At 52.8% G+C, this 12,381-nt stretch overlaps 5 protein-coding genes across 5 annotated transcripts; 2 read left to right on the forward strand and 3 right to left on the reverse strand.

Annotated features, from left to right (window-relative positions):
• Positions 1-1,188: 1,188 nt before the first annotated feature.
• C7974DRAFT_460254 (4-coumarate-CoA ligase-like protein) lies at positions 1,189-3,195 on the reverse strand. The gene is made up of 4 exons (XM_046146134.1): positions 3,026-3,195; positions 2,756-2,977; positions 2,000-2,704; positions 1,189-1,944 (listed from the first exon to the last, which is right to left on the reverse strand). Exons 1-4 carry the CDS (start codon positions 3,116-3,118, stop codon positions 1,372-1,374), a joined length of 1,593 nt encoding a protein of 530 aa, XP_046003628.1. The 5' UTR covers positions 3,119-3,195; the 3' UTR covers positions 1,189-1,371.
• Positions 3,196-3,319: 124 nt separating this feature from the next.
• On the forward strand, positions 3,320-5,499 carry C7974DRAFT_29811 (uncharacterized protein). The gene is made up of 2 exons (XM_046137695.1): positions 3,320-4,185; positions 4,236-5,499. The coding sequence occupies exons 1-2, from the start codon at positions 3,805-3,807 to the stop codon at positions 5,400-5,402; spliced, it is 1,548 nt and encodes a 515-aa protein (XP_046003629.1). The 5' UTR covers positions 3,320-3,804; the 3' UTR covers positions 5,403-5,499.
• A 97-nt stretch (positions 5,500-5,596) lies between these two features.
• Positions 5,597-6,632, reverse strand: C7974DRAFT_430522 (dihydroflavonol-4-reductase; the record flags this gene model as incomplete). Its single annotated transcript, XM_046144710.1, has 2 exons — positions 5,597-6,518; positions 6,562-6,632. The coding sequence occupies 2 exons, from the start codon at positions 6,630-6,632 to the stop codon at positions 5,597-5,599; spliced, it is 993 nt and encodes a 330-aa protein (XP_046003630.1).
• A 718-nt stretch (positions 6,633-7,350) lies between these two features.
• Positions 7,351-8,406, reverse strand: C7974DRAFT_430523 (uncharacterized protein; the record flags this gene model as incomplete). Its single annotated transcript, XM_046144711.1, has 2 exons — positions 7,351-8,283; positions 8,320-8,406. 2 exons carry the CDS (start codon positions 8,404-8,406, stop codon positions 7,351-7,353), a joined length of 1,020 nt encoding a protein of 339 aa, XP_046003631.1.
• A 1,647-nt stretch (positions 8,407-10,053) lies between these two features.
• C7974DRAFT_29548 (major facilitator superfamily domain-containing protein) lies at positions 10,054-12,204 on the forward strand. The gene is made up of 3 exons (XM_046137679.1): positions 10,054-10,934; positions 10,980-11,658; positions 11,711-12,204. The coding sequence occupies exons 1-3, from the start codon at positions 10,332-10,334 to the stop codon at positions 11,995-11,997; spliced, it is 1,569 nt and encodes a 522-aa protein (XP_046003632.1). The 5' UTR covers positions 10,054-10,331; the 3' UTR covers positions 11,998-12,204.
• Positions 12,205-12,381: the final 177 nt, after the last annotated feature.

Below are 12,381 nucleotides of genomic sequence, written 5' to 3' on the forward strand. Positions count from 1 at the left end.
CGACGGCTGGACTCCTCTTCATCTTGCAGCGAGGTATGGCAGTCCTGAGCTGGTAACACTGCTTGTCGAGAAAGGTCCAGATATGGTGACTGCTACCACAAACCATGGCGAAACGCTTCTTCACCTGGCAGCTATGCAAGGGGATCCTGACATTGTAAAGTTCCTACTTGAGAGGTGTGCAGGTCGCTTGAATGTTCGCACCGATGATGGCGACATGCCCATACATCTTGCGGCTCTCTTTGGCCATCTTGAGGTTGTTCAGCTCTTACCTGCCAAGCAGGTGGATTTGGTGATCCCGAATAGAAATGGATTTACCCCACTGACTATAGCGTTGACCAGTTGTCAATTCGATGTGGTAAGAGCTCTTTTGGAAGAAAACCTTTATAATGCCTCGGGGGGTCTGTCACCACTGGTTGGCACTATCGCGAATGAACTTGCTCTCAAAGGCTCGACGGACCTTCTTCAGATCTGTGTGCAGAACAACCCAACGAGTCTGCACCTTGCAGATGATCACGATCGAACCCCACTTCATATCGCGGCAAGGAGTGGATGTCCAGACACGTATGAATACGTTGCTAGCCGAGGACTTGATCCAACATCAGTAGATGCTAAGGGCGACGACTTAGTATGCTATGCTGCTTCTAGCGGCTCCACCGCCATCCTGAGAGCGGTCCTTGAGGGGTATGTGCAGCCCCTTCATCAGAAGAAAGGCTGGAGTCCGCTCCACTGGGCTTGCAGGAAAGGAGATGCACATATTGTGGAGGCGCTAGTTGCTGGAGGATGGTCCTGCGAGAACGTGATCGTCCCTGAGTTACAAGGTAATTGGACGCCTTCCGCTGTTGCCGTCTTCCACGGAAACAAGAGGATGATCAAAAGATTGTCTGAATCAACACGCACTGCACTCAACACTGAGCTGGCCGTGAATTATCTTGAAGGCCAACAACACCGTAGTTATTGGTGTGGTAGCTGCTTTTTCGTAGGTACATTCGCATCTTGGTGATCTTATACCATGTCTTACTACGTTCAGGGTATATACGGTCCTTGTTTCAGGTGTCGCACATGTCACAACCTTAGGTACTGTTTCATGTGCAAGTTCTTACTGGGGCACTTGCATGAAGATCACGGATGGGATCGTATCGAAGCTGTATATTTCCGGTCCAGCGAATCGACCTGGTATGATATGCAGGATGAGCTCGAACAAGATGAGCTCGAACAAGGTGAGCTCGAACAAGATGAGCTCGAAGAAGATGAGCTCGAACAAGACTAGTCTTCACACCAAAGACGAAGGTGCTGCTGAATTAATCGAAACACACAGTTTGGTGACAACTCTAGTCTATTCGATAAGCAGAGAGAGTTCATCTCTTCTTTATGTCACAGCTTCGACTTGCGCCCCTTCTCAACGCTTTCCCTCAACAACCTCTTCAGGATCTTTCCACTTGGACTCTTCGGTATGCTCTCCACGAACTGTACGCCACCAGCCAACCACTTGTATCGCGCGAGCTTCTCCTTAATCCAAGCCTGCACATCCGTCTCGCTTAATGTAACATCCTTCTTGACCACGTACGCCCTCGGCATCTCACTTCCGTCTTTTCCTTTCACGCCAATGACCGCCGCATCGGCAATACCTGCGTGTTCGAGCAGCACGCCCTCGAGCTCTTTCGGCGCGACCTGAAAACCGCGGACTTTGATCATCTCCTTCTTGCGGTCAACGATATACCACAGCTTACTCTTCTTGTCTTGATACAAGACATCGCCTGTCCGCAGATACCCATCGACGTCAAAGTCGCGTTCTCTCGGCACACCGACGTACCCCTCTGTGACCGTTGGCCCGCGAATCGCCAGCTCGCCGGGCTGACTGTAATCCTGCAATTCATTGCCGACGTCATCGAGCAGCTTCACATCCATATTCGGCAGGAAGCGTCCGACAGACCCGGTGTCGTCATCCTCCGGATACGGCAGGAGGGGAGGCGAAGCAGGAAGTCTCGGTCATGCCCATGACTTGCGTAAACGGACTGCCAGCAGATAACAGGGCCTGGAAGCGCGACTGAGTGACTGCATCGAGCGGTGCGGCGCCTCCGTATGCCAGACGAATACTCCTCAACAGCTCTCTCTTCTTGGCATCAGGCATAGCATGTGCGAGCAGCGATATGACTTGCGGCGGCACAAGCGTCAGGTCCGTGATATCGTGCTGTGCGCACATCTCCAGAAACGTCCCTGGATCGTACCGACGCATAATGACCTGCGGATGCCCTGACCTCAACGGAGAGACGTGCGTCGACGGTGCGGTCGCAGCATGGACTATAGGCAGAGCAATGAGTCTCTTCAATATGTACGGACGCGGAAATTTTTCAAACGCGAGCGTGTGTTGCGCGATGAGATTGTAGTGCGAGAGTTTAGTGAGCTTGGGTAAACCGGTTGTGCCACTCGAGAAGAAGAGACCTGCGACTGTCCTTCGGCTTGTGGCTTCGTCGTCGAACCGTACCCAATTTGCCTCGCCCTGGTTGAGCAGGCTGCGCCAGGATGCGAAGCCTTCAAGCACTCGCTGCGAGGTCGTGCGAAGGGATTTGACGGAAGAGGTATCGAAAATGAGGATGCTGGACAGAGACACTCCATTGCCTTGGGCTGCAGCAGTAAGTCCGTCGTTCATGACCTCAGGGTCGCAGATGACGAGCCTAGGTGCGCAGCTTCGAAATGCGTGGTCGAGCTGTCCCTTCACATCAGTCTCAGTCTAGAATCACGTTCGGATAAAATCTACCTCGTAGGGCGTGTACGCAGGGTTTGACCCCGTGTAAATCGCTCCGCAGCCTATGATACCAAGCACAATAACAGGATAGTAGATGCTGTTGAAAGCGTGCACAAGCACGGTATCGCCTTCTCGGACACCAGCTTGTCGAAATCCGGCAATCAGCTGTCGAATCAGTATATTCGCCTGCTCTGCGGAAATCGAGTTCGACGCATCGTAGGCATCTATGTAGATCTTCCCAAATCAGCTAAAGCATACCCGACACCCAAAATGGAAACCCACCGGCACGCTGTGATCGAACTGCGGCTCGTCATACATCCACGACAGAATGTCTTTGTTCGGGATACGAACATGTTCCTGCGCAAGCAAAGGCATTTTGGGAGCGTGGAGGCTCTTTTCTCTACTGCGAGCGACGCCGAATAAATACTGCGCCGTCCGATCATCGTCAGCTGACTGTGCGTCTAGACAGCCTTGTCAGCCCTAGTGCAAGCACACGGCATCTGAGATAACGACGGGGCATCAAGCACGCATAAGCTTCGGGCGAAAGCTTACTTTGACGTGGATGTGGGTTTCAAGCGGGAGGGATCTATCTGGATTGTGGAGCGTGGTGTTTTGGTGTCGAATGGTTCAGCCGAGGTTGGATGATCCCCGCTTCCCGCTTCATCTCTTCCGTCAACACTTTGAGGAAGTTGGGCTCCCCAACGCGCTACAATGATTACAGAGGACAATTTTGGCCAATTTCCACCGATAAAACCATCCTTCAGTGAGAGGTGACGTCTAGTTGAAAGCAGCTTCGACGATTTGCCGCCGAAATACAATGGGTCAAAGCACCGCCAGAATGGGAGAGTCTCGTTTCAGGACACTCAGTTGCTAGAGCTCAGGACATTCGGTTTGAGCTATCACCGTGCAATGCTATGTCACGTGATCTCAAATCCATAACCTTCCACAGTTGGTGTTTGCTAAGTACACCGACGTTCCACAACATGATTGTTAGGTAAATATTTGCTGACCCCGCAGTATCAACTGTCTCACCTCCATTCTCGTGGAATCAGAACGCAGCCATGGGCGCCGATGCTGGCTTCGATATGGTCCCACGCCTTTCCAAAGACGCTGCCGATAGACGCAAGTGGGAGCAATTCATCGACTCCATCAAACGCCGGTACGAGGACGACACCCAGGTCGAGATCAAGCCAAACTACATCCTCTTCAAGGCGGGCGAACATCCCACACTTCCCTTTGAGGGTCACAAGTTTCTGCGATTCAGCTCAAAGATCACAGGGCCTAATACCGCGGCGACCGGCGTGGAACGCTACATCAGAACCGTTCGATCTATCGCAGATTCCCACTTTGGCTCTCGAATCCAGTATTGGGACGAGCTATTTGATGTGTATGGCGAGTACGACTGGGCTGCAGTCGACGAATCTATCCGGTCGTACGAACAGGTACGTAAGAGATGTCTCTTGTAGTTGGAGTTTGTTGACCTTGCAAACAGCCAGACGAGCCTGAAGCACACAGCGGTATCGATACCTCCGTTAGAGACCCCACCTCGCTCTTCGAAGTGAAGGACATTCCCGGAAAAGGAAGAGGCCTTGTCGCATGTGTTGACATAGCCAGTGGAACTCGAATACTCTGCGAAGAGCCGATCTTTACGAGCTTGAACCTTTCTTCCGTGGACCTGGAGCGAAACATCGCAGCGAAGCTGAAAGCGCTGTCGAAGACGTCGCAACGACAATTTCTGTCCCTCCACAACAACTTTCCCGGAAAGTTCCCGTTCTCCAACACATTCAAGACGAATGCCCTGCCGTGTGGTGCGGACTCACCCATCGGTGCCGTGTATCCTACCATCTGTCTCATTAATCATAGCTGCATCTCCAACAGTCACCACAGCTGGAACAGCTTGCTCAAGAAAGAGACCATACACGCGACCCGACCGATTGCGGCAGGGGACGAGATCACAATATCCTATGACGGGGGCAACACATCTGATTTGCGGCGCAAACAACTCAAGGAAGCCTTTGGTTTCGAATGCGACTGCGCGAGATGCTCCTGCTCTGCTGCCGATCTCCAAGCCAGCAACGCCCGTCGCATGCGCATTAAGACTTTGGATGACGCCATCGGGGACGCATTTTGTATGTCACTCAAGCCCGGCCAGAGTCTGAGAGCCTGCCAGTCGCTCCTTAAGGTCCTGAGTGATGAATTCGAGCAATGTGCAGGAGTTCTGAACGCCCGACTATACTACGACGCGTTTCAGATATGCGTCGCGCACGGCGACCAAGCTCGGGCGCGTGTCTTCGCAGAACGATCGTGGGCATCCAGAGTCCACTGCGAGGGCGAGGACAGCCCTGAAGCATTAAGGGTGCAGTCGCTAGCACGTGAGCCTGCGGCGCATCCGAGCTTCGAGCTTTGTTCGAAGCGGTGGAGAACCAAGAAGGGCATGGCACCAAAGGGCCTGAATGCGGAGAAATTCGAACTAGCAGCTGGCGTCCCGGACCATGACAGTTGTTTGCTCTATCGTCAGGACCTTTACACGAGATGTTTGTATTGTGTGGATACCGCTTGGCGATGGACTTCGAGCGCAACGACTCCACAAATCATAAACGAGGCCCGCTTCAGTGTAGATGGCGGTCAGCGAGGTGCAGGGCAAGTCGTACAAGGCTGACTAGGCTATCGTTCAACAATGCGGGGTATCTACTACCCTACCGGATATCAGCCCGAGCCTTACTTTGGTTCGACCGCCGCCTTAGTTCAGAACTCTGCAAACAGTTTCACGTCTTGGTATTCTTGTTCTATCCTACAAATCTAAAACCCTGATAAGCGAACCAGCACTGGCCATCGGCGAGACACATCGAGTCTCTAAGCCTTGACAGCCAGCAGGGTCTTGACTGCTTCGACAGTCGATTCCTCCAGAGTCTTGAATGTGATCCCCAGAAGCTCCTTAGCTGGCGTGCAGTCAATGGTGAACCCCGATGAAGGTTCCGACGCTGGCTGCTCGGCAATCTCGTCGCGCAGCTCTGGGAAGTTTTCCCTAATAATCTCCGCAATCTTCGCATTGCTGTACGCCCCTGCAGCGGTGAGGAAGCGCTGTCCACCAGCCTCGGGCACTTCCATGGCCCTGACGTGAGCAAACGCAACGTCGCGGACGTCGACCCACTGGAACGCGTTCTCCGGTATGCTCTCCTTCATCTTTCCGACGATCATGTCCCTGAACACGGCGTTGGAGGTGTTGACGGCATCCAGCGAGCGGAGTTGGTAGGTCACGGGACCGAAAACCATGCACGGGTTGATGGTCGCGAGTGTGAAGTTGGGCTTCTCGTTCTTCACGAAGTCCCATGCTGCGCGCTCGGCGAATGTTTTACTGCCGATATACGCCATTGCGCTGTTGGAAAGGGCAGCCTCTTCGGTGATGGGGTTCCAGTTCTCTGCGGTGTACGTGGTGATACTGGACGTGAGGTTCATGACCGCAGCGAAAGAAGAAGTGACGACAACTCGCTTGACCGACGGTGCAAAGCCCTTGATGGCCCTGAGGATCTCGGTGGTGCCCTCAACGGCAGGATCAATCGTGTCACGCTTGAAGTCCTTGACGTCGAAAGTGAAAGGGCTGGCCATGTGGATCACAGCATCAAATTCCGGCGACGACTGAACGGCATCGTTGAAAGCTCCCGAGATGGTCATGTCGGGAACGACAGTGTACGAGAGGTTACTGGCGTAGCTGGGGTGGCTGTCCAGAGACTGCTTCCCCTTGGCGTCGCTGCGGACTGTAATCACGACATTGTGGCTATACTGTCAGCGAGACATATTCAAGGTGCGAATTGACATACCCTTTTTGGAGCAGAAACTCAAGGGTGTGGCTGCCGATGAAGCCGGAGCAACCTGTAAGAAGGACCTTCATATTGGATGTTGAGTTTGTGAGCTGTGGATGTGTGCGGATTTAGACCTTCGGACAGCCTCTAATAAGTACAGGACATACTTTCATGGCCGAATGTCTTCGTGTTCAGCCTGCACTAGCGCGACCGAAAAGCATCGGGTTTCGTCGCTTTGTTAGGAGTTACCTCAAAAGCCCGAAAGCGAGAAGGCGCTTCTTCGGGCCAAGTTCCAACACCCAACAAATGGGCTGACCATAGTGGATAGCCTCTGGCCGGAACAGCCGCTGTTATTCCTCTATGCGGCGGGTTGGTTGAAATGCACGCTGTGCTGGCTCAGCAGTGGCGGTGAACGATTTGTTGGGTAGGGGTCATGATACAGGATACATGAATCAGAAACGACTAATAAGCGCGATACCATACCGACACACAGTATCTTCGAACAATACCTTCATCTCTGCAACCTTGGCACGAGCATACAGCCTGCCGTTGTCATCAAACGCTGCCAGCTTATCGCTATAGGGCCGACGTGCTCATGCACACCAATCCTTCTTCTACTGACAGCGCCGATAGATCAGTCGGATATCGCAAGTCAAGGCACAACTGGCTAAAGGTACTACCAAAGTTGATACAGACGATGACGTCACTGACGCATTCCAGACTACAGAGTAGCACTTGAGAGCGACCAAACACAGACCAACACCAGAGTACCCTGCAGCACACCCGAGGGTTGCCCTGGCGTCCCAATCAGCATCCTCGCGTATCGATGCCTTCTACTTTGCCAGGCTCCACTATAGTTCCGTTGATCGGCGCCGCTAGCCCTCCTGTCGTACTGACATAAAGCACGTGTTTGTCCTGGGCCGTGCGCCCGAAGGCTGCGCCCGTTCCGCCCGCAACCGTCAACTGGTCTTTCGCACCTACCACCACCCGGGGCTTGCGGTCTTTCGGCGATACTGCGACGACTGTGTTGGCGCTATTTGTGACAACCCACAGCGTTCCATCTTTGCCGATTTCGAAGTCGTCCAGAAAAGTCGTCACGGGATTGAGGTCCGCGTACAGCTCAACCGGGGCCTTGCCGCCCTGCGCAATGTAGCCGTCTTTGGTAATTGGCACGCGGTATATGTTGATGAGATCGGAGTTGGAGCAGTACAGATACCCGTCTCTGATCTTAACTCCGTTGATCCCGAAACCCACTGTCTGGTTGAAGCGCTGGGCGTCCGACTTGAACTGTGGCCGATCGGCGATAATCTCGTGTTTTCCGCTCTTGGTGTCCAGCCTAAACAGCAGTCCGAATTGGCTGTCTGCGATCAAGACTACGTGCGGAGCGTCCGGCAGACTGACAACACCATTGAGGAACATGGAGTCTGGAATGTCGGCAATCTTCTTGGTCCGCGCTACGCTCTTCGAAAACTTTACTTCCCACGCAGAAAAGGTGCCAGCGAACCCGGTTGCATTCGCTGTTGCGTTGCCGCCGACGATGACAAAAGTGTCTGGCAGTGTTTCAATGATGCCGAGGATCTTGGTGATGGTCGTAAACTCGTACACGGTCTCCAGAGTCGCTTTACCCGATGCCGGGTCCTTCGCCGTGTATAGGACAGGCGCGGGGTTGAACTGTGTCACCAGCAGGTCACCATTGCTTCGAACTGCAACATTTTCGAGCCAGCTGGGACTTTTGGGCAGCTGCGCAACGGTGTAGGCCGGAAGAGGCAACTTAACCTGCGGCTTGGGAGCTCGAACGACTGTTGGACCGGCAAGGATTGTGGATAAGAGAGCTGCAAAGACGAGACTGAGTTTGGAATGCATGGCTGACAGCTCAACTTAGCCGTTCTGACATGCGAATGGTAAATTCCTCGACAACAGTAATGTTGCTTATAACCTCAAGATTACTCGACAGCCTTGTGCCTGGATCTACACAGGCTCTACAAAAGCGGGTGGCCTGTGCTGTTCGTAATGGTCAGTCAGCATTGTCACCGCCACAAACTCCACGATCCCTAGATTACGACCAATGAACGCGCACGTCTGGAGAATGCCGCACATTAGCATTTCTTACTCATGTAAGTGAGTTGTCGCCAACGGTGAGTTTTGTCAGCCGTCTCGTGGTTGACCGAAGCCGGTCATTGCTAAAAGGCAGGATGGCAATTGTGCAGCTTTCCGAGTCTCGACTGGTTGGATAAACATCCCGAGTGCAGTCTACGAGCAGTCTGCATGTCCTCATCTAGTAAAAGGACCAAATCCCGTACTAAATCCTGACGACCATGCGTACTGTTTCAATGTCCCCCTCTTCTTCTTGACGGCACACCTCGTATATTTCCGGAGTATACTGTAAACACGATAACAAAACCGTCAGCCGTCGCTCAGGACCTCTCGAGGTCGTCGTTGGGGCGTGGTGGATTGCCGATGAGAAGGTAGGGCTGAAGCAAGAGCAAACTCAAGAGATTGATGCGGCGAGCCTTGAAACTGACTCTGGGGTAATAGACCGCGACACTACTCGGCTTTAGGTCAGGCCTAGCATCTGCGTGGTTGATATGCCATGGAACTCGCTATATCTGGTCAGATGCCGACAATATTCGTATAAACAGTCCCAAAGGTCTGCTGGAGATGACTACTGTGTCATGACTAGTTCGTGCTTTGTGGCTCTTCTGCATCGCCAGCATCGAACTCCATCTGCGAAGCGACAACTCGAGATGTGAAAGATTGAAACTGCTTTTCAATTTCGACTCAGAGCTTAGGGGAGCTTCAAAGCAAGATCAGCCGCTGAATGGTATCAGGCAAGTACGTTATCATAGGCGAGTGAAACTGCAACGTGGTCTGGGCTCGTTGGCTTGCAGTCAACCATGTTGAAGCTGTTAGGAGAGATTGGTGATGTCGGCTGAAGAACGCGGCATCGTCATCAGCCGAGTTCGGCAGTGGCACTGGCCCGTGCACCTTCCCTCCGACACCTCGTACTTTCACCCCTCAATACCTGCCAGACGCGTCCATCGAGCGTGTGGACGCGCCGACCACTGCGCACACTTCGGATACGTTGACTTCTCCATCCCAGGCTTTCGGAGTCAGTCTTGCCACCCGGCCTCCACAATCGGCCAACGAGCGACTTCGCAGGGCCGACCGGCACCTTCGGCGTTTGCTTCCAATGCGATGACCAGTTCCGATGATGGATCGACTGCATATTGATGATTGCCAGGGCGTGCGATGTTTATCGTGTATACCAGCTCTTCGATCCTGCTTCCGAGAAGTCGATTATAATTGCTTCCGCCTTTCTTTCACCCCTCACAAAACTGAAGGAAGGACAAGAGTGGGATATTTCATACAGACCGCGCTTAGAGAGCTTGGTGATCGCTTGTTCGCTGCTCTGCCGAGTGTACGACCTGGCGGTAGTCTTCTGCTGGAGCCTCTTGGCTCCTCTTGGCCTCAACGAAATCGATGCTTCTAAGACCTCTTCGTCTTCGACTGCGGATCTGATAAGACAAAACGACTAGCTGATCAGGCAAACCCTCTTGGACGAGTTACTATGCTCTGAATACGACGCGGAACCAAGCCGGCTCCATAAAACAGCCATTTCGATCATTTCCAGACGATCTTGGCGTAAATGTCTGCAAAGCCAAGAAGAACTGGGCGTCAATCACGATGTCTGAACAAGTTCGACCGTCCGATTGATAAGATGGGATCTTATCTAGATCATCTCCCTTCAACCACTTAGCTCCTTTCCACTAACCTTCAGCCCTCTCCAGATGACTTCCGATACAGAAAAAGGGCAGCTCGACAAGACGGGCATCAGTGTTGATCCTGTCGAGATCCAGCAGTCGGATGATGTTCGGGGTTCTCAACTCTCCGAAACTTCTCCCGACCACGCGCGGCTTGACTTCAACTCTGCAGCTTACAAGATCCCCTGGAAGTACAAGATTCTTGCCCTGATCTGTGTCGTCTCGCTCCCCATAGGTCATACCTGGACCGGCGCCAGTCTTGGACCACTCAAGAACACTTTGCGAAATGAACTTGGCATCACCAACACGCAGTTCGGCGTCATCAGCTCCTCAGATGCTATCGTCAATTCAATCTGGCCAATCATTGGCGGTATTCTGCTTGACTACTTCGGTCCAAATATCATTGTCCTCTGTTGCACGGGTATCGTGCTTGTTGGCTCGATTCTCGCCGGCATAGCTGTCAACCTTGGGCTGTGGAGGCTTCTCGCTGGTGGGCACATCATCATGGGCTTTGGTATTGCGGTACTGGACTCAGCGACACAGAAGTTCTTCTACCACTGGTTTGGTGCCGGTGGTCTGGCTCTAGCATTTGGATTGGAGAGTGCTGTATCTCGAACAGTGGATCTTGTTGTAAGTCCTCCATTCCCAGCTTCTTTTCGTTGCTAAGACCAACAGGGAGGAATGGTCGCTATACCCATCCGCGACAGCACTGGCTCATATGTCTGGACCTTCTGGATATCAGTCGTGTTCTGTGCATTCAGCTTCTGTGTCGCCATCGCGTATATCCTCTTCGAGCGATTCGTCGTGCCAGTGGGCCATCGCTTGACAACAGCGCGAGCCAAAGCCTTGGCGCGGGGCCTGCCCACGAAAGCCTTGTCCTTTGAGTCTATTCTTAAATTACCGTGGGCTTTTTGGATGCTTCCAATGACGCAACTGCTGCAGTCCGGTGCGGCAGGCGGCTTCAACACAAGCTCCGCAGACATCATACGCATGCGCGACTTCACCGAGGCAGTTGCAGGCTACCTGTCAAGCGCGCAAAACATCCTTCCGATAGTCCTTTCCCCGGTTCTAGGCTTCTGCATAGATCGCTACGGGCATCGCTTCCACTACGTTGCGCTTGCTCCGGTACTGTGGATCATTGCCTGCAGCCTGCTCGGCTGGGCGGACATCCATCCACTTGTTGCCCTCGTCTTCAGTAGCTTAGCGGGTGTCATCAACAGCATGCCTCTACAGATATGCATTCCGCTGTTGGTTGCCGACCAAAACAAGCTTGGAACAGCGTTTGGCGTCTGGCGTGCTTTCAACAACTCCGGATCCACCATTGTCGACATCGTGTTTGGCGTGCTCCAAGATGGTGAGTCTATTTTATGCAACCTTGCTTACCAACACTAATCATAACTGTGTAGATACCGAGGGCAATGCTTACACACGTGTTCTTTCATTCGCGATCGGTGTCAAATCATTAGCGTTTTTGCTAGGACTTGCATACATCACTGTCGACTACAGACTTCTCGGGAAAGGCATGACGATGACGCTCAAGCAGCGTGAAGCTCGCGAGCAGGAGATCGAAGACCCAACCTCCGATCCCTTGACCAAACGGGAGCATTTCAAAAGTGTCACCTATGCCGGGCTTGGGCTTCTTACTTCGATCATCATCACGGCCTGGGTGGTGTTCGTTCGGTATCTCTTGTAATTCGTCTGGATGTACGACTGTTTTGTCCAACCACTTTCCCTGGTACAAAATAGAACACTAATCAGTGTTTTGGAGAGCATAAGCTCTGTCTGATAGCTCAAGTCTTCGGTTGTACGAAAGCCGGCAGTGAGGATATTTTAGAACCGGCGCTTAGCTGTCGGCGTTGACCCCATACGAGTATGTAGACCGTCAAAATATGTGATTTAATCCAGCTGTAGGTTTACAGCTCATTCAATATCACTTCATAAGCTGACAGCAGGGAGAGAAGTCTCAGACATATCGGCTGCTCGATCGCACCAGCGAACAATACTCCGACCAGGCACGATGTAAGGCTGGGCTGGCATTCGACCTGCTTAAGCACCGGCGGTATCGCTGTATCGGGTT

This window comes from Boeremia exigua (assembly GCF_020726555.1).
Source record: "Boeremia exigua strain MPI-SDFR-AT-0100 chromosome Unknown C7974scaffold_1, whole genome shotgun sequence".
Taxonomy (NCBI): Eukaryota; Fungi; Ascomycota; class Dothideomycetes; order Pleosporales; family Didymellaceae; genus Boeremia; species Boeremia exigua.